Here is a 21360-nt window from a genome sequence, read left to right as displayed (position 1 = left end):
GCTATTTCTTTGGCAGAAGAAATGGATTTTGCAGAACAGCTTGTGCAGCACTTTGAATTTTGTGAGTGTCAAAAAGCTATGTTGCTTGTGTGGGTGTCGGGCCATTCTGGATCATCCAAGCAAAAAGCTATTTATACAAATGTTGATCCTTTGGGGCAGGTAATTGTGGCCAAAATACATCTAAATTTTATTATTGCTAATAAGTATCTTGACTCTAGTTTCTAGCCAACTATGTGCACTTGGGAAAGGTACTTAACCTTTCTGATCACAACCTGCAGTCAGAAATATATTTTATCTCACAAATCAGTACTCACACACCTACATGACCAAAACAAAGGTGTCATGAGCAAAGCTCGCTTTACTCTATGAATACAGTCTGATGTTTTCTGTTCTATTTCATTTTTTAAAAAATGCTGGTTGTGGCCGGGCGCGGTGGCTCATGCTTGTAATCCCAGCACTTTGGGAGGCCGAGGCGGGCGGATCACGAGGTCAGGAGATCGAGACCACGGTGAAACCCCGTCTCTACTAAAAAATACAAAAAATTAGCCGGGCGTGGTGGCGGGCGTCTGTAGTCCCAGCTACTCGGAGAGGCTGAGGCAAGAGAATGGCGTGAACCCGGAACCCGGGAGGCGGAGCTTGCAGTGAGCCGAGATTGCGCCACTGCACTCCAGCCTGGGCGACAGAGCGAGACTCTGTCTCAAAAAAAAAAAAAAAAAAAATGCTGGTTGTGATCTATGATATTGATTTCATGACCCACTGATGGGCTGTAATTGGCAGTTTGAGAAACACTGGCCTAGACGTTCTTTAAATTTTTTCCTACAATCCTTTGAATCTATGAGTTTAGCAGAATCACTCCCAGAAAGAACTCCCTAGAGAACATTCTTAGAAAATTTTGAGGAGGAAAGAGGCGTGCATGGATCCAAAGCTCATGAGGGCAAATGTGATCCATGAGAATGGCTGTGAGAGGCTCCCTCAAGTCAGGGCTTACAGCTACACTCTGGACTCCTGTGGGCTGGGAGATGTTATCAGAACACTGCTTGAATCAGGTGCCCTCCGATTTCGTGCATCAGCAATCAGCCTGACCACTAGAATGATGCAACCCTCCTGGGAAGCATCTTGGCAAAATGAATGAAGGGCATAAAATGTGCATTTATCATGACCTAGCAATTCCAGTCCTGACCATATCTTCCAAGGAAATAATTCAGATGTCGACCTCAGTGTGTGCGTGTGTTGGCAGACTATTATATTAGGGTGGTGGAATAAGATGTGGATATTTCTATTTCCTTTATTTCTGTTTTTTGTTTTTATTTTTTGGAGGGGACATGACCCTGCTACTTTTATAACGATGAGTCTAGCAAGTACACCAAACTGCACATTGCAAAGCACCTCCCACCCCTCACCCCTGAGGCCATCACCTGGACGCCACCCGGAAGTACTTCTGGATGAAGTAGCACACGATGGCCAGGGGCAAGAGGGCCACGAGGAACACAGGTGTGACATAGGAGATGACGGCCAAGGCTGAGACACAGAGCAGGGTGGAGCGGCTCAGGCACTCCAGCGTGGATGGGATGTGCTGAGGGAGATGAGGGGGAGAGAGTGAGGTGAATTTTAGTTTTGACCGTGTTTAGAGTGCTTCTGGCCGCCATGTTTTGCTCTCACTTTATTTTTTGATCCTTTATTTTTTTGAGACTGAGTCTCACTGTTGCCCAGACTAGAGTGCAGCAGCGTAATCTCAGCTCACGGCAGCCTCTGCCTCTCGGGTTCAAATGATTCTCCTGCCTCAGCTTCTCAAGTATTTGGGATTACAGGCACCTGCCACCACACCTGGCTAATTTTTGTATTTGTAATAGAGAAGGGGTTTCATCATGTTGGCCCTCAGGCTGGTCTTGAACACCTGGCCTCAAGTGATCCACCTGCCTCCGCCTCCCAAAGTGCTGGGGTTACAGAAGTGAGCCACTGAGCCCAGCCTTGCTCTCACTTTATTATAGGCACATATCTCATCTCTCCAGCTACAGGGTAAACTCCCTGAGGTAGGAGTCAAGATTTTGTTTTCACACCAGGCTGAATCAAAATGAATATTCTCCATACAATCAGCCACCTTGGTTCAGAATATGCTGGAACTTTACTAGAGAAAGCCAGTGGGATCTCAGGTGGAAGCTAAAGGGATCTGGTTTCCCTCAGCCTTACTATGAGGCTCCCACCAGGGAGGCCCCAGCCCTGAGGCAGCATTATAATCGGATCGGAGACACTGGCTTCCTCCCAGAGGGCTGTGATCACCTGACTTGGGGAACCCAGCCTCAGACAGGAGAAGCCCCCAGGGGTCCGAGTTGTCTCTGGATGGGGGGAAAGTGTGGCACGGTCCTCTGTACCTGGTCGATGGTGTTACAGTCGGATGAAAATCTGTTCAGGATGCTCCCAAGGGGCGTGGTCTCAAAAAACCTAAGAGGCAGCCAGAGGAAGAGTTACTCATTTGTCCATTGATTTACTTCCTGTTTACTGAATGAGATAGTTACTTATTTCATGTAAGTGTCTCTGGAGTCATTCATGGGTCTGGCATCCTCTGCCAATTTGTAGACATCTGGCCTGTATCCCCGTGAATTCCTGCAGCTGCCCAAAGGGGCGCTGGCCTTTCGTTAGCCTTTCAGTTTCTCAAGCCCATCTGACCACTGCCGCCTTTCTCAGCTGCCGGCTCGGCCTGACTCAGCAGCTGTCCTCCTGGGACACAGAGTCCTCTCCAGAGGGACAACCTGCCAAGAGGAACAGGGCCCTGGGGACAGCCTGCCGGCTGGCTGACCCAGAGTCAGCCCAACCCCAACCAGGGAGTTTCAGAACTACAGAGCTGGGGCAAATAGACAGGAAATAAACTTGGAGGCCACATCTGTGGGCCACAGAAAACTCATGAGGCTGGAAAGTAAAAAGTGCAGTTAGATAGTGAAGTCTAGCCTCGACAAGGGGCCAGAAAACCTGTTTGCCTGTTGTGTTTTTAAACCAAGGTAGCCTACCAATTGGGCAGGGACAACTTCAAACCTCTTTGACATCAAGTGGCCTTTGAGATTTTTATCCATCCCATTATAGGAAATTATTAATAGAACAGCTACCTGTTCCCCCAGTGTTAAAACCTGAGGCTGACTGAGGGAGAGAGAGGGAGGGGAGGGCAGGGAGCTGAACTCATGGGTGGGGATGAGCAAATTACACCTGCTTAGGGAGGAGAAACCAATCTTCACTTGGACGTGCAGATGCTCACTTTAAAGGGCCATGGTGACAATTAGATGAGCTAACCACACACAATGCCTATCATAGTATCTGGCTGAGTAAATGCCAGTTTCTCCCTGCTTCTTGCACAAGGAGGGCAGTTTTACACACACTGTCTCCTTGAGTCACCCCCACAAGCTTGTGACAAGTTGTATATCCCCATTTTATAGATGGGAAGACTAAGGCTCAGAGAACAGTGACTTGCTCACAGCCCCAGCCTGGCCAGGGGAGACGGGTACCTCATGGGGGCTAGGATGATCCGGTTTAGCAGGCTGCGGTGCAGTCTCTTGGCCACCTTCAGCCCTGTCCACTCCACAGTGACAGACGTGACGAGGCACAGCACAATGCCCAGGCTGCAGAGCACCGTGAACACCATGGCGTAGACAGTCTGGTCGAGGGTGCACTCCTTCACAGGCAGAGAGTGAGCTGGAGTCCCGGGGTGCCCATGGGCTCAGCCCTTCCCCCATCCCCACTCCCAGCCTCTGCCACGGACCGCCGGTCACACCTGGCTGAGGGAGCAGTTCCTGACTGCAGGGGTCAGGGTCAGGGCGCTGTCGGTCCACTTGGCCAGCCAGTAGTCGATGGCCACCAGGACCATGTGCTTGAGCAGCTGTGAGAAGACCAACAGTGACAGGAGCAGGATGCCGGCGGAGGACAGGTACTTGGCGCAGGCTCGCCATGGGATCTCAGCACGCTGGTGCAGCACGGACGACAGGTTGTCATCCTCCTCGCTCTCAGCTGCCTCCTCTGCAGGCCGGAAGAACCCACTCTGTGGCTACACATTTCCATCCCTCTGAGGGTGAATCAGGGGGCATTTTATCCCCACTTACTGAGGGGACAACGGGGCACACAGAGGGAAGCCATTTAATCAAAGGCACACTACTGCACCACACCCAGAACCCCAAACCTTAGCCTCTCTGTGGCTGATCAGACCTCAGGCCATAATTACACTCCCAGTCCCATTGCCTGTACCTTCCTCCTCTTCCTCATCCTGCAGAAGGCCATCCCTTGAGGACATGGCACGAGATAGGCCCGGGGGTGGCTCTGTGGCTTTTCTCTCTGTGACAGTCTCCTAAAAGACAGATGTGGCCTGGGCAATGTCTTCAGGGTATATGGTTGGTGGGGGAAGGGGAAGTTAAGGGGTAACTACTCTGGTGATGACCAATGTCAGGTTTCCACGTTGTCCCTGCCTGAGGGAGGGGCAGACAGACACACATTCATCTTGCCAGGATTTAATCCTTCCCCTTCATCAGATAATAGCACCCCCATATCCCTGTGGGGAACCACTCTTCCCCTATTTTTAGTCTCTGTGATTCAGGTAGATCTGGCTCCCAAAGTGGCACATGACCCAGGACAGGCCAATCCTCACATTCCACATCCCTGGCCACAGTGATTTGTTCAGGGGTGGGCACATGACCAAACTGGACCAATGAGACTCAGCCCTGGGACTTTTGCTGAACTATGGCAAAAGAGGCACTTTTTTTCTGGCAGAGTTGTTGAGCTGGGAGAATGTAAACCTAAGACTGCTGGTGGCCCTCACTGATGCCATGAGAATGGAGCCAATTTGAGGGGAGCTGAGCCAGTTTGAGGGGAGCAGAGCCAAGAGATGGGAGAAACAGATTTCTGATGACACTGACTACCTGGATCCAGCACACTTAAAGCTATGACACACCTGGACTTTTTGGTTTCATGGGTCAATAAATCCTTAACTCCCTCTTATTTTCTTTGCTTAGTTTTCTTTGCCAGTTTGAGTTGATTTTCTGAAACTTTGCAACTAAATGGTATCTGACTACCTCAGGATAAGGCGAAGGTGCCCACCTGATTCTGCCCTGGGCATCTGGCACAGGTACTGTCTCTCCTCTGGTAGGAGCCATTTCATGCCCAGCTCCCACATCTGCCCTTTAGGGGGCTTCCTGGGGCAGTAAGGACAGGAAGACCTTTATGAGTTCAGGTTCTAGCAGAACCTTTGCATCCAGAGGGCTGCTTGGCCACCCCTGGATATACCCACCTTCTCCAGCTCTTGGTCCTGTCGGTTCATGAGGGTCTTCCAGTGCTCAAAGAGCTGGCACTCAGACCTCTGGAAGTCCTTGAGGGTACCCTCCCTCTGGATGGTGCCATCCTTCATGGCAATGATCTGGAAGGCAGCAACACACCTAGTTTGGGGGCTGGCTGGGGAGGAGTGGTGGTCACGTCCCTCAATTGTGGAGCCTGAGATGGAGGTGGACACATCCCTTTCCTCACTACAAATGGCCTCCAGCTCATCTACTGCAAGTGGGCTGGTATTGATAACCTACCCCCACCAACATACTCCTAGGACCTAGAGTTCGGTACATCTGAGGGGTAATTCTCAATGGCTGGGTTTGCAGAGCAAATTAGTGCATCCTGCTCAAGCTAGCTGGTTACTCACAAGGACTCCACCCATGGCAGCGGCCATCATACACTAAGTGGGCTCATTGTACACTACTCTTAGCTCCTTTTGACGGTGGGTCTGGCAGCCTCCATGAGGGCTTAGCAAAGCACCTGCTGGTCTAAGTGTGTGTGGCCATGCCTCTTTGGAATCAATAAATCTTTTTTTTTTTTTTTTTTTTGAGACAGGGTCTCACTCTGTTGCCTAGGCTGGGGTGCGATGGCACCATCTCAGCTCACTGCAATCTCTGCTTCCTGGCTCAAGCCATCCTCCTGCCTCAGCCTCCTGAGTAGCTGGGACCACAGGTGCAGGCCAGCATACCTGGCTAATTTTTTGATTTTTTTTTTTTTTTTTTATAGAGATAAGGTTTCACCATGTTGCCCCAAGCTGGTCTCGAACTCCTGGGCTCAAGCAATCCACCTGCCTTGGCCTCCCAAGGTGCTGGGATTACACGCATGAGCCACTGCGCCTGGCTCAATAAAACTTTTTATCTGGAACACTCGATGACACCATCACATAGACCTGCCATTAATTCAGACACCCACCCCTGCTGCCCTCACCCCCTCCCACCCTATCTTGAGGTTCAAGGGGCTTGAGAGTCCTGGTCACTGACTCCTCAAGGAACCCAGAACTTCTGTGTTCCTTAGGATTGTCCTGAACTACAAGGTATTGCCAAGGTCACTACAGAAACTCAGAAACAAACCTTTTGTATCTGTATATATATTTAAATCTTTGGGTCTTATCTTTGGGCCTTTTCTCTTTGGGTGATTTTCTTTGGGTCTTTTTTATGCTGGAGGGGGTCTCATCATACATGGAAGGAAGATTTATTTTGGGGAAAATAAGCAGAGCCATTTGGCACCGGCCTGAAGCTCAGAGAGGGCCTCCATTTTGGCTGTTGTTAGTAGAGGAGAATTTATATAGGAGTAGGCAGGACCTAGAGTTCAAAAGTCACATGATCTCCATCTTAAAAATTAGGTGATTTCTAATAAATCAAAAAGTAATTATTTTCTACCCATTGAAGAGTATGGGAATTTAGTTAATGAGGGGTTTCACAACATTGGACTCTACTGATAATACTGAAGTTTCTTTCTTTCTTTCTTTCCTTTTTCAAATTTTCAGAGACAAGGCTGCAGTGGAGTGCAGTGGCATGATCATGGTTCACAGAAGCCTTAAACTTCTGGGCTCAAGTGATCCTCTTGTCTTGACCTCCCAAAGTGCTGGGATTACAGGTGTGAGCCACTGCGCCCAGCCTGAAGTTTCTATTACTACTGCTATTGTTTGGTTCCATATTTCCCATATGATTCCCGGGGTGGGTGGTCATAGGGTGGGAAGATGGCTTTTCCATCCAAATGGGCACTCCCCATGACTGGGGGGATGGGTCATCAAAAGGGCAGGAATCAGAAGGTGAGAAGTGAGCACTTGATTATTCCTGAGACTTCTTGGTGCCAGCCTTGAGTGTACCCAGGGGGGCCCAGGCCAGGATGGGGAGTGTCTGTGGGTCTAGGTGATACCGAACCCCTGGCCTGTACACGGTCTCCCTGAAATACCCAGCATGCATAAAGCCATCCAATGCTGGTCTCTTATGCTTTGTGGCCCTCAGCAGTTGCTACCAAGACAACAGATTGGTTCCCGCCAAGATGCCTGACAGCCTCCCCAGCCCTGCACCCTATAGCCTGACCCCTTTGTTCCCCCTCACCCAGTCTGCATGGGGCAGGTACTGTAGCTTGTGGGTCACTAGGACCACTGTCCTCTTGTCGTCCCGGAGCAGCTCAAGGATGCCGGCCTGCATTAAGTGGTCACTCAGATGGATATCCAGAGCTGAGAAGGGGTCATCCTGGGCAGAAGGGAGAGGAGGATAGAGGGTAGGGAAAGGCATGGCGGGGAGGGGTGACAATGAGTATAAAACCCATTAGAGTTCTATCAACTCTGGTCTAGGGACTGAAGCTAGTTAGCTGTGTGGTTTTGGACAACTCACCCAACCTCTCTGGGCCTTGGTTACCTCATCTTAAAATGGGGCAGTTGTCAGATATCACTCTCAAACAGATCTAATCACTTCACTGCCTGACTCCTGGACCTTCAACGGCTCCCCATCATCTCTAAAGTCAAACCCTGTGGGCTGGTGTTCCAGGTGCTCTATAACCTCTCGCTTTCCCTTCTAGACTCATGCTTCATCTGTGTTTTCCCAGCACTCTGCATTCCAGGTTCCTAGGAAGCCTGTCGTCTGGGCCTTCTCCTGAGCTGTTCCTCTGCCTGGAGCCCTGTTCTGCCTTTTGTCTGCCTGGTGAACTCCTACCCATCCTTCGCTCACCTAAGCACCAGTTCCTCCAGCATCCTGTCCTGATCCCCACGCCTACCCTTCCTTCCTCCCTATTCCCGTGACACTGGCGCAAAGCCAGATCTGATCATTGTTTGTCCATTCCTGATTATGGCACTCCCGAGAACTGAGACTTCTTGTGCCTGTGCCTGGCACAGAGTAGACGCTTCATAAACGTTTGCTGAAATAAAATGTCCACCTCACTTTTCTCTAGCAGGGTTGTTTAAATCTCATGAGAGATCACGAATGCACCAATGCTTTGTAAAATGCTGTGCGTGTGTCAGACAGTAATGGAGACTATGAATCTTCCCACTATGAAGTGTCTTTAGTAAAGAAGTGCTTGTGCGTGTGGTGTGGGGAGAGGGGAGGGAATAAAGCTGGAATCAGAGACTTGAGCTTCCTTCTTCCAACTCCCTGTGCAAATGGCCTCCCTCTTTTCTTCTGTTTAATTGACTCTCCCTTTGAGGCTCTCCTCCAGGAAGCCCTCCCTGATTACTCCAGCCCTCACAGTTGTCTCCCTGGACAAGGCCCCCTCATAGTTTATGCCACACAGTTTGGATTTGAACTGGGCTGGGCCTCTTGAACTGGGTGAGCTCTGTCTCCCTAATCAGATTCTAAATCTTTGAGGCCAAGGACTGGGTCTTAGAATTCTTCAGTGTCAGTCAAGGCACCTGACACAACAGAGCTTCACATGAAGTAGCATAAGGACTGCGAATAAGTTTTTTTTTTTTCTTTTTTTTTGAGATGGAGACTCGCTCTGTCGCCCAGGCCGGAGTGCAGTGGCGCGATCTCAGCTCGCTGCAAGCTCCGCCTCCCAGGTTCACACCATTTTCCTGCCTCAGACTCCCGAGTAGCTGGGACTACAGGCACCCGCCACCACACCCGGCTAATTTTTTGTATTTTTAGTAGAGATTGGGTTTCACCGTCTTAGCCAGGACGGTCTCGATCTCCCAACCTCGTGATCTGCCCGCCTCGGCCTCCCAAAGTGCTGGGATAACAGGCGTGAGGCACCATGCCTGGCTTAGTTTTATCTCATGTTTGATGGCTAGTGGTTACCTGGAGTGCTGTGTTGAGAAGGATTCTGAAAATGAGTTAAGTTCCATGGGAAATAATGCTGTGAACAATTAGCAATGTCTGCCCTGGGCATAAGATGGGAAGTGGCAGCACACATTCTGTTATCAGCCATTCTTAAAGTCGGGCTGCATAAGCGTTGAGGGGTTGGGCTGTCCCACAGACAGGAAGCCTATAATTACAGCTTGCCTCTCCTCATTGGCTACTGCAGAGCTCAATCTGAAGTCTGCAATGGGTCATTTGTGCTATCCTTGCCTGCCTCAGTTTCCCTATCACTAGGATGATTAGGCAATATCTCTGGCAGGAGGGATTTACTCCTGGAGAGGGAGATTGTTGGATGATGGTGGGGTTGCAGGGAGGTGGAGGTGGGCAGTTAGGCCTGGGAGGCAGCCAGAGACCAGGACCCCAAGGGAACTGCCAGCTGGTGCACTCACCAAGAAGACGACGTTGGCGTGCTGGTAGAGGGCTCGGGCCACACTGATTCGCTGGCGTTGACCACCAGACAGGTTGATGCCCTGTCACCAAAGAGGAGGAACAGATCATGCCCTCAGCCATTCAGGGGACACAGTCCTGGCCCCTACTGGACTGTGAGCTCTTCGGGATGGAGGCCTGGCTCTATCCACTTCTTTGCCTGCTTCTCACCTTGCATAGAGAAGAAACTTGCACATGTTTACTGAATTCATTCAGAAGAGGGGAGCATGAGCCCCAAGTCTTTAAAGATTCATTGTGTAGGTGCTAGGGACCATCTGACTAGTACAAACAAAGACAGAGGCAGCAGGGATTTAAATCACACAAAAGGAGGACAGTCACAGGAGAATCCTATTCGTGTAAGCTTGTGGAGGGGACCCCATCTGGAGGATGAACAGGAACAATACAACCCCAGGCTGAGCACAGTGCTGTGTGGGCTCTCAGTGTATACCTGGGGCACAAATGAAGAAGATCCCCAGCCTGGGAGGGCACTAAGCTGACCTTGCCCTCCAAGCAGGACTGAAAAGCTGTCAAAGGACATCACCAAGGACATCATGTTTGACCTTACTGCAGGCAACTCTTCAGCCTTCAATGTCTCCTATTTCCTAGTTACCCACTGTCCCGAGTAGTGTCTCAGGGCATGGTAGGTTGGGGGTCCTGGCTTTGAAAAAGCCCCTCAGAGGCTGCTACTAACCCGTTCCCCAATCTGGGTCTGGTCTCCATGGGGCAGGATGTCGATGTCTGGCTGCAGAGAGCAGGCTTCAATGACCATCTTGTACCTGGCATGGGTAGAGGCAGGGGATGCAGCTGGTCAGCCTGGTCAGAGTTGGCCCGAGCACTTGCAGAGGGTCATTAGTCTCTGGGTAGCTGTGCCCAGGATGAGCAATGGCTTTAATAGGCCTCCCGCTTGGGTGCAAGCAAACACCATGTAAGCTTGAAAAGAGCTGAGGTCAGCACTTCACACAGTGTTTGGGCAGGTTAAATACTAGAAGGATGGAATTGGTTGGGAACAAATACGCAGAGTAAGTGATGAAAGGGCGCTCATGATCTCTGTGCAGTGGGAAAAGCTGCAGCTGGAGCCCGTGCTTGGGGCACTGCTAGGGAAAACCACCGCTGGTTGGTTTAGGCAGTAATGATGATGGCTGGTCAAATATTTGCCCAGCCTGTTCCTCTCATACTTCCCCGGCCAGCCCTTAGCCTGGGCAGGTGCCAGCCAGAGTTCATGGAGGCATCAGAGTATGTTGGTGACAAACATGTACTTAGGTGTTAGGCAGCTTTGGATTTGAGACCCATCTTGGTCACTTACTAGCTGGGTGGCCTTGGGTAAGTTACCTAACCTTTCTGAGACTTGGTTCTTCATCTGTAGAGTGGGAATAATAATAATACCTACCTACTGAGGTTGTTGTAAGCATGAGAGGAAATTCCGTGTACAAAGAGCTCGGCACTGTGCCTGGTATGTAGTAAGAGCTCAGTCGATGCTAGCCCTAACTATTATCATTGGAGGGAAAATAGTGCAGGAGACAGGCGAATGGAGACTCACAGAGAGAGCTTGCTAGCCCTCCCACCAGCTAGAGAAAAGGCGGCAGGGCTCTCTCCCTTCCCTCCGCTCCTGCCCTCTCCCCTACGGGAGCTGGATTGCCCCGATGCTCAGGCACACCTGGCCCCTCTCCAGGTGCACCATATGGAGAGGCTGGAGTGCAGATAAGCACCTGGGGAGTGAGATGGCTGGGTGTGGGTGATCGATGGAAGGGCCCGGAACTGGGGCAGGCTGGCCAGAGACAGTTCCTACCCTCCCCCATCCTGCCTCCCTCCGACAGGCTTTTACCGTTGTTTGTTGAAGGGACTCTCAAAGATGATGTTCTCCTCCACAGTGGCATTTAGCAGCCATGGTTTCTGCGAAGCATAGGCCACGGGGCCTCTCTTCCTGGAAAAAGCAGGGAGGGAGTAGGGGGTGCGGGAGGCATTCTCAGGGGCTTGTTCTCAGAGGCAGTTGTCAAGCTGATGGCTCAGACGGAGGCAAGGGGATGGGGAGATGCAGTTGGTAGAAATCTGCTTAGTGTGGCCTCTGGTGGCCTTGCCTTCCCCCAGGCAGGTTTGAGAGGTCCAGGTCTCAGCTGACTGGGGCAGCAGGACCTCATCCCCTCCCTGCCCTACACCTAGCCTGCCCCAGCCCTGCAGTCTGTTGTTCCTTATTCAGGGAGGAGCCCAAAAGTGTGACCAAACCAAGGGAACACTCAACTTCTGGCTTCCTCCCTCTCTGGGTAGCCCTCAAGCCATTGGACTTTGAAGTCAGCAGGTAATTCTCCAAATAGAAGAATTTTTTTTTTTTTTTTTTTTTTTTTTAAAGCAGAGCCAAGGAAGCCACATTTTGAGTGATGTGGTTTTTGAAGAAAAAAGAAAAAAAAAAGAGATCTCAGATAAAAATGATCTTATGTGAAGGGAGTAAATGGATGCACAGAAACAGCAGCAGCTCCCAAGCCACCTGGTGGAGCACAGGGGCCCTCCCTGGCCTCCCCCAACACTGGGGCTGGAGCCTGGGGGCTGCCTGGCAGGGTGATGTGGCTCCCTTGGGCCTGAGAGCACCCTGGAGGGAGCTGACCCTGGAGGGCAATGTTCCCAGGACGCCGTACCTGATATCCAAGTCGGTCGCTGTCTCCCGCTCTGGGCTGCAGCAGGGGAAGAAAGGCACACTGAGCTCTCACGGGAGTGGACCATGTCCTCCAGGAAGATTCTGAGCTCCCTCCAACCCAACATGAGCATGCCTTTACAATCCCCGGGACCCAGTCTGTAGCCACAAATGCTGCATGGAGAGGTGTGGAGAGTGGGGTGTGGCTATCTTGGGGAAATCTCTGCTGCCTGACCACGTGGGTGTGTGAGGAGGGCCCTGGAGGACCCTGTTAAGAGAGAGAATGGGGAGAGGTGCCATTGGTGCAGGCTCTGGGGGGAAAACTTGTCAGGTCAGGGAGTATGAAGCCCACAGTGTGGCTCCTCCAGACCCAGCCTCTACATTCAGGTTGGAATGAATAGGCTGAGGTCTGAGGCTGATACAGCTGCACAAACAGCTGGGGCAGGGAGTGCTCTGGACAGAGCCAGGACAGGCCAGGCAGGCTGACACCAACACCTCCACTCTGGGGGTGGGAACCCACAGCCCTGGAGCTGTGAGGGCTCCAGGCACGATCTGCAGCCCCATATGGCCCCATCAGAAGACAACCACAGAATGTGGGGGATCTGCCAGGGAAGATGTCAGGTGCAGTGCCATGTGCCTTGGACTGCCCACGCTGCTCCCTTGTCAAATATTCTGCCACTCTGTTCTCATCCACACATGTGAACTTGTCACATGCCATGAGGTCTGATTTTTGGCTCAAGAAATACGATGATTACCATTACAGAGGCTGAGCCTGTCATCACATACTGACACTTGGGGACAAGGAGGGAGAAAGGGCAGAGAAAATATAGCAAAGCGAAGCCTCTTTGGTGTTAGAGAGCAAAGGCCAGAGGCTTAAACTTATTTACAAAGCTGAGCCAACCTTCCCACCCTGACTTCATACCACCTCTAGGGTATCTCAAGTGTTTTTGGGAGAGGTAAGGGGAGGGAAGGTTTTGAGGGACTCAGAGCCTCATTAATCTATATCACTTGGATTTTTTAGATTTGCACATGAACATAAAGCAACAAGACTGAATTTTCTGCCTGGCCTGAGGGACACCCGTCTCCTTTTCTTACAGTCATATTTCTTAACTTTCTTTTCCATTATCACCCATAGAGCCTTTTTAGATATACTTTTTTCTGTCTTTCCTGTCACTTAAAAAAAAAATCAGAGGTTTAGAAAACCTCTGAAACTAAAAGTACGTTCACAAGGTTGTGCAACTATCACCACTATCTAATTCCAAAACATTTTTATCTTCCCCAAAGCAAATCCCATACACATTGGCAGTCCCTTCCCTCTCTCTCCCACCAGCCCCTGGCAATCGCTAATCTATTTTCTGACTCCATCCACCATGAAATTTCAGCACCACAGATACACTGGCATCTGTTTGGTACTTTGGACAGCCACAAAGCATCGCAATGTCTAAGTGTTTTCTGCCCCCCAAGAACCAAATTTTGCCCTCATTGAGAATGCAGGCCTTAGCCCCATGTCTCTGAAAATATGTAGGCTGCACATCCCTGAATTCATACTCAGCGTTACCCACCCACAAGTCCCCCACCCCCACCCTGCCCCTTCCCTTTGTTGGGACCCACTTCTGACCCAGTCCCAAGGCTGTACCTGGGGTCCTCTCCTGTTTCACTGTCCGGAAGGCTGCTGGGACACAAATGGGACAGACCAACACCAGTTAGTTCCCACCCCATTGCCTTTCCATCACACTGAGTTTTAGGGGAGAAGCAATCCCTCCCCTTCCCCCTCACCCTCCCACCCACTCCCAGGGTTTCCAAATGGCCTCTGTGGGGTCAGAAAGCACACTTCTCAGTCTCTGTCCCTCCCACAGCACCTGGATGGGTACCCTCCAAATAGCATGTGCTAAATCAGCGTTCCTGGCATTGACTCGGAGCAGCAGTGAGGCTGGCTGGGCATCAGGAGCATTTTATAGTTGGAATACTAAATCTCAGAGAGGGAAAGTGAGAGGACACAATCATTTCTTATAGTGTTTTCCGAACTGTGGATAGGGACCCAATCATTGGGTCTGGAATAAGTAGGCGGCAAGTGCATTTGAGGAAAAAGAAAAAAAAAAAATAGATGAAATCAGTGTGTACTGCACGTGATACTGTATTTTTCATGATTTTTTCTCTTGTTTATAAATGCATAAATATAGTAGACTGTAATGTCAAATGCTTTTCTTTTTTTTTTTTAGACGGAGTCTCGCTCTGTTGCCCAGGCTGGAGTGCAGTGGCGCAATCTTGGCTCACTGCAAGCTCCGCCTCCCGGATTCACGCCATTCTCCTGCCTCAGCCTCTCCGAGTAGCTGGGACTACAGGCGTGGTATCGATCTCCTGACCTCGTGATCCGCCCGCCTCGGCCTCCCAAAGTGCTGGGATTACAAGCGTGAGCCACCGCGCTCGGCCCGTCAAATGCTTTTCATACTGTGGATTATGATAACTTAAAAAACACTGAGGCTGGGCGCGGTGGCTCACGCTTGTAATCCCAGCACTTTGGGAGGCCGAGGCGGGCAGATCACGAGGTCAGATCGAGACCATCCTGGCTAACGCGGTGAAACCCCGTCTCTACTAAAAATACAGAAAATTAGCCGGGAGAGGTGGTGGGCGCCTGTAAGTCCCAGCTACTTGGGAGGCTGAGGCAGGAGAATGGCATGAACCCCAGGGGGCGGAGCCTGCAGTGAGCTGAAATCGTGCCACTGCACTCCAGCCTGGGCGACAGCGAGACTCCGTCTCAAAACAACAACAACAACAACAACAACAAACACTGAGTGAGGTGACTTGAATTGTGATGCCAATTTTTCCAGTGCTGTATCCCCTCCCCCAGGATACATCTCAACCTTCCAGAAGCAGCCCCTTGCCAGTGAAATATATACTTCTGACATGAACATTTGGGGAAAAAATCTGCTTTCTTTTCATACAGATCTTACTTTAATAATACTAAAAACAGCTAAAATTTATTGAACTTTTATAAGCACCATAGTAGTATTTTCTCTCTCTCTCTCTCTCTCTCTATCTCTCAGGGTTTCACTCCTGTTGCCCAGGCTGGAGTACAATGGCGTGATCTCGGCTCACTGCAACCTCCACCTCCTGGGCTCAAGCGATCCTCCTGCCTTAGCCTCCTGAGTAGATGGGATTACAGGCAAGCACCACCATGCTTGACTAATTTTTGTATATTTTTTGTAGAGACAGGAGTCTCATTCCCTATGTTGCCCAGGCTGGTCTTGAACTCCTGGGCCCAAGCGATCCTCCAGCTTTGGCCTCCTAAAGTGCTGGGATTACAGGCAGTGAGCCACCGTGCTCAGCCAGTATTGTCTCTTTATAAAGCTCAAAATAACCATATGAAGGAGGTTTATTTTGATCGCCCTCACTTTACAGATAAAGAAAGTGAGGCTCAGAGAAATGCTAAGTAACTTGCCCAAAGTCGCACAGCTAGTAAGTAGTGGAGAAAATAGCTCTGACTCCAAAGTTCATACTCTTAAATGTCATGGTACATTACTCCCCTGTGATTTCCCATGCCATAACTCTGATAAATGCCCCTTGTCAGGAGAACCAGGATGGACGAAATCAAGGATGGAAATGAGCCTGATGAAATCCCCCTCCTGCTGAGGGTCAGGACTGAATGAAGATTCTGATGGGTATGTAGTCCCCAGTCCCCTCTTTTCCTGTTCTCTAATCTTTGTGGTCTCATTTCATTCTCTTAACCCAACCAAACTTCACATTCCCTAACCATCAGATTGCTGTAATTTACAATTTACAGACAAGCTGGTAACATGAGACATAAAAACCTAAAGCTTACAAATTCCAGCTCGCGGCCACAGCCCAGATAAGCTTATCTCTGGAGTCTTCCTGATGTGACTACTTCCAGAGTAGCAGAGATGGTTATTGATGCATCTGTGGCATCCCTGAGGACCCCAGCACACAATAAGCTCTCCGGGCCCTAACTCAGTTTGCAACATTGTCTGCACTGCTCAATTAGCCCTCATAATGGACTCCCTTCCTCTCTAATCAGCTCCTGTGTAATTCCTTCATCCCCAGTGGAATTTTAAGGCAGGAAGAACATCTTTTTCAGCCCCCATGGTGCTTAGCACATGACAGAGCTATATAATGAATGGAGGTTGGTAACAGATATATTAATCTTTTGGAAAGAAGAAAGGGAGGGGCTGGCTCTCATTGCTGGCCTTCCCTGTGCACTGTGAGAAGTTGTTTGCAAACAACTCATCATCTCATCCTTACAACCCTACAAACCCTATCCCCATTTTACACATGAGGATACTGAGACTCAGAGTTTGCAAATGTGATGGAGCTGGGAAGAGGGGAAGCTGGGGTGTGAATCCAAGTTCTTCTCTTTCCAGTGTAGCCCCAAGCCTCCTCCAATGAGCCTCCCCAACTTTATATCTGTTTTAAGCTGAAAAGTAAAGAATGGTATATCTGGCAGGCACCATCTCTCACTGATTGCTCTGGTCCTTACAAGAGTGCTGAGGGCATTCGATTCCTCCTCTGCCTGCACTCTAGGGAGGAAGTACACAGCTGAAAGCATGAGTCTTCCAGTTCCCCAACCGCATGTCCTTCCCTCCAGCCCACTAGGAGCTGGCATATGTGTGGCAACCTGAATCAGGGCACAGAGGCTGCCTTCCAGGGGCTCACACTCTGGTAGGGCAAATCAGAAAGGTACCGAAGTCAGGAAGTTATAAGGGTCAAAAGAAAAGTAGGACAAAGTATTAGAGAACTTTTGGGGAAAAGTATACACAAATGCACACGCAAATGCATAAAGAAAAACTGGAAGCTTCTGGGTGATGGGATATTAGGTGGTTTTTATCTTTTGTATGCTTGTGTATCTTTTCTAATATAATGTGCATTCTTTTAGAATCAGAGAAAAACATAATTTTTAAAAGAAATTTGGAGGAGGAATAAATCTGAGAAAATGAGTAGAGCCTCACAGAAGAAGTCATAGCCAAACTGAACCTTAAAGAGTGGGAAGGATTGAGACGGTGGAGGTGAAGGGAGGGAACTGTAGGTTAAAGGAAGAGGCAGCATATGATAACAGGTGGGAGAAGTAGGAAAAATATGGGCTCTGATATTTGAATCCCAGAGGCTTTTCCACTCACTGGCTGTGAAATCTGAGGCAAGCTCCTTTACTTGGAGGAGCCTGTTTCCTGAGCTATAAAACCGGGGTGAAGGCACAAACCTCACAGTGACACTGGAGAATGTATTACAGCTCACAGCTGGTTAGGGGGCAGGTTGTAGGCTTGGAGAACTAGGAGGAATTGTCTTTTCAGCTCAGTGCTGAAAAGTGACAGTGTATTACAGCTCACAGTCGGTTAGAGGGCAGGGCTTGGAGAACTAGGAGGAATTGTCTTTTCAGCTCAGTGCTTGGCCCCAAAAGTACAGGCAGAGGGAGAATTGAATACCCCCAACACTCATTTAAGACCCCGGCAATAAATAAAAAGGGAAGAAGTGGAAACTGAGGTTCAAAGAGTGAGCTAGGATATACAGGGCTCCACAGCCCATTCATCCTGCCCAGACAGGCTTGTTGCTGTCCTGAAGGGTTACCTTTCACCCACAGCGTCCTTTCCAATTGATGTCATTGGGTCCCATTGCCAAATCTCTGAGAGAGGAAAGGTAGGGTTTTACTCACTGTCCAGACAGTGAGTCTGTCTCAGAGAGGTGAAGTAACCTGCTCAAGGTCACAGAGCTAGCAAGTGGCAGCATCAGGACTACAGCCAGGGGCCATCTGGTTCCCATGCCTGGACGGTCACTTCCTCAGAGCATCCCTTCTCCTGTCTGTCAGCTGTCTCACCACACCTGCCTCCTCCAGGAAAACCAGGGGCACTTGAGCCCCTGACTTCAGCTCCCCAAAGGCTCCAGGAATTGTACAGGCAGATGGGACCAGGGCCGTCCTGAGAGAAGCCTTTTTCTCTCTTCCTGGGGAATCAGGGCTCTTGGCAGGCAGCATCCACAGCAACCACCACAGGCAACAGCATTGCAGCAGGGAGCTCCAGTGAGACTGCATGTGCAGTCCTCACAGGGAAGTGGGAGCCTCTTCCCCACGCTGATCCTTTCCTGGTTCCTGCTGACCCCCTGGGGCATTTAAAGTCACTCTACTGTGGATATTAATGGCTCTATTCTTCATTTCCAGGGAAAGAATTTCACCCGAGTGTATCTGCTAATATTGACTTTTTATCAAAACATTTTCCTCTTAAGGATTAAAGAGAGAGTTTGCAAATTCCCAGGTTGACAGTTCCTTGAAGCAGAGAGCCAGGGAGGGGCAGGTGATTCTTCCTAAAGCGAATGCTTGGGAACCACACAGCTCTCTGAGACCAGGAGCCAGGCTGCTGACATGAGGGACCAGCTCGGGGCTGCATCTGCAGGACTTCAGCAGATGGACCCTTCGTGCCCCCCCCTGCAGCTCTGTCTGCACATCTCTGTCCACTCTGGGTGGGTGAGCTCCCCAAGGGTAGATGCTAGGCCTTTTCCTTTGTAGCCTACACAGAACAGTGCACAAAATACACATCTGCATGGGGCACCTGGGGTACAACATGGAATAATCCCTCAAGGAGCTCAGAGTCATGGAAGAGACAGACACATTAGCAAATAATTATAATACCACATGAGGTATGCATTAACGGTATTTGCTCATTCCAAATATTGATGGAGAAGAGGGGTAGTGAAATACTGGGTTAGGAAACAGCACGGACAAAGGCATGTGGAAAGGAGAGAGATGTCAAGATGCATTATAATGGCAGCCTCTTGAAGGTCTTAAGTTGTTCCTGGTTCATTCATTTAGCAAGTGAATTCGTTCAGCAAAAAGCACTACGGATACAGTGAGACAAATAAAATATGGTCCCTGTCCCCAGGGAGCTCATGAGAATCTTTCCCAGGAGACAGACTGGAGGACATTTAAAGAGGAACAAGGGAATTTTGTTCCTGGCAAAGAAGTACACTGTTGAATAATAATATTTATAGGATATCCACTACATGCTAGGTTATTCCTCACATCAATCTCATGGGTAATAAGGGAGACTGGTAGAGAAAGCTTATGAAATTTTCCAAAGCACAGAGACTAAATGTGAACCCAGGCAGCTTGGCTGCAGAGCCTGCGTGTGCAGCCATACTGCTCACGTGGTCACTGGAGGAATAAACGAACAGTTGTACCAACAAGGCACCCATCTCCCCAGAGCATTCTCCATTCTGCACTTCCTAATCCCCAAACTTCCTGCCTTGTGCCTCCTGGAACTCCTTCTGGCTGCCTGGTCACCAGATCTTGGCCTGGGTATGGCTGAAAAGCATCTGAGCAGCAGCCTGGCATTACCCTCACCTCTGGCTGCAGGCACGCAGACTTGGGAAGGCTTGCCAGGTCAAAGGCTGTTTTGCTTTTAGCTCACTTTGCAAGCATGTCTTCTCCCTGCAGACCTGGGACTCAATGTCTGAGGTGTGGAGTTCCTGCCAGTAATGGAGGGGGACTCTCCACACACAGCCCCCACACTTAACTCAATGACCAGGATAGGTGGGCCAGCCAGAGCAGTGCACATGTCTAGATTTTGAGAGACAAACAGCAGATGAAGCTAATTGAGTCATATCTGCCTAGACTCCTCCTCCTAGCCACTATAAGGAGCTCCAGACTGACCTTCCTTCCTAGAGTCTGTCTTTTCTTTTTCTCTCTCCCCAGTCCGTCATCCTTTGTCATAAGCATGATCCTTCTGCAGCATTTGAGCTAAAACTTACTTCCTAGAGGTAAGCACTGTATCCATAGTGCTTTTGCTAAATGAATTCATTTGCGAAATGAGTGAACCAGAAACAACTTAAGATCTTCAAGAGGCTGCCATTACAATGCATCTTGACATCTCTCTCATTTCCACATGCATTTGCCCAAGCTGTTTCCTAACCCAGTACCTACCTCTCTTCTCGATCAATACATCAAATGAGCGAATATTAATGCACACCTCACACTGTGTTATGATTGTTTGCTAATGCCTCCCTTCCTACAGTCTGTCTTTTTCTCTGTTTCCCCAATCCATCATCCTTTATCACAAGCATGGTTCTTTTGCAACCTTTGGGTTAAATCTTACTTCTCAGACCTACTACATGGGATCTAAGCCAAGTTCACTTCTTCAGTCCCATCTTTCCTAATGCACCCCACGCATCCAGTACTCCAGGTGCACAGAACTATGTTCTTTAATATCAGCAAGCCTTTGCCCACACCATCACCCCTGCCTGGAACACCTCCCTCTCCCATCCCTGCCTTTTCTACTTGATGAAACCATACTCATCCTTCAAGGCTCAAATACCACATCCACAGTGAGCCTCCTCTCCTTGACTGCAGAGTCAGCTGTGGTTCCTCTGTGCTCTTCTAAGGCCCAGGTCTCCCCTCCCCTCTTAAAAGCGGGGCCGGCCGGGGACGGTGGCTCATGCCTGTAATCCCAGCACTTTGGGAGGCCGAGGGGGGTGGATCATGAGGTCAGGAGTTCGAGATTAGCCTGGCCAACATAGTGAAACCCCGTCTCTACTAAAAATACAAAAAATTAGCTGGCATGGTGGTATACACCTGTAGTCCCAGCTACTCGGGAGGCTGAAGCAGGAGAATCACTTGAACCTAAAAGGCAGAGCTTGTGATGAGCTGAGATCGCACCACTGCACTCCAGCCTGGGCAATAGAGTGAGACTCCCTCTCAAAAAAAAAAAGCAGGGGCCATGTCTTAGTCACCTTTGCACTTCTGTTGCTGTCACAGGGTCTCGTACACACTAGGCGCTCAGCTGGGTGAGTGAATATGTCACTGTGGATGCTGGAGAATGAGTTGACTTGGGAACAAATTCTCATGATTTCCCAGGGTTGGCTGCAAGCTAACAAATGTACTTCACTATGCTTGAAAGGGAAGCTGGACCAGGACTGGGCAGGAGAGCAAAGAGGATCCTGGTGAAATGAGACCCCTTCACTACGGCCCCTCTGCGAGCCTCGAACAGAGCTGGGAGGTGGGGCCTAGGCTACCTGTTAAGGAGAGTAAGTGTTGATAAGGACAGAGCTGTGAGGACCCACGTGGCAGCTCTGGGAGGAGGCAGGTGTGTGTGAGTCACGGCCACAGCGACTGCTGGCCTTTGGACTGTCAGGCTAGCTATGCTTTCTTCATGATACTCTTGTGCCCCTTCTCTTTGAGCACATGGTGGCAAACCAATGCACTTGAGCACCTAGGTTCAAATCCCACTT

The 21360-nt window shown here is 49.9% G+C and overlaps 1 protein-coding gene across 13 annotated transcripts in view; it reads right to left on the bottom strand.

The window, feature by feature from the left end:
- Window positions 1-21360, bottom strand: part of ABCC8 (ATP binding cassette subfamily C member 8) — an 85451-nt gene that overhangs the window by 10479 nt on the left and 53612 nt on the right. For 7 of the 13 annotated variants that reach the window (XM_032166505.2, XM_032166507.2, XM_058446433.1 and 4 more), the window contains exons 17-28: window positions 13775-13810; window positions 12143-12178; window positions 11338-11436; window positions 10207-10291; window positions 9479-9559; window positions 7356-7493; window positions 5261-5386; window positions 4225-4324; window positions 3758-3999; window positions 3492-3658; window positions 2370-2439; window positions 1416-1573 (exon numbers count right to left, since the gene is read on the bottom strand). In XM_032166505.2, the coding sequence (XP_032022396.1) occupies window positions 1416-1573; window positions 2370-2439; window positions 3492-3658; window positions 3758-3999; window positions 4225-4324; window positions 5261-5386; window positions 7356-7493; window positions 9479-9559; window positions 10207-10291; window positions 11338-11436; window positions 12143-12178; window positions 13775-13810 (1338 nt within the window). The remainder of the gene's footprint in view (window positions 1-1415; window positions 1574-2369; window positions 2440-3491; window positions 3659-3757; window positions 4000-4224; window positions 4325-5260; window positions 5387-7355; window positions 7494-9478; window positions 9560-10206; window positions 10292-11337; window positions 11437-12142; window positions 12179-13774; window positions 13811-21360) is intronic. The other 6 variants (XM_032166502.2, XM_032166506.2, XM_032166508.2 and 3 more) reach the window with 2 other exon arrangements.

The sequence above is a fragment of the Hylobates moloch genome, unplaced genomic scaffold (genome assembly GCF_009828535.3).
Source record: "Hylobates moloch isolate HMO894 unplaced genomic scaffold, HMol_V3 SCAFFOLD_11, whole genome shotgun sequence".
Taxonomy (NCBI): domain Eukaryota; kingdom Metazoa; phylum Chordata; class Mammalia; order Primates; family Hylobatidae; genus Hylobates; species Hylobates moloch.
The sequence above is the reverse complement of the archived record's forward strand: the minus strand, read 5'-3'. Positions and strand labels throughout refer to the sequence as shown.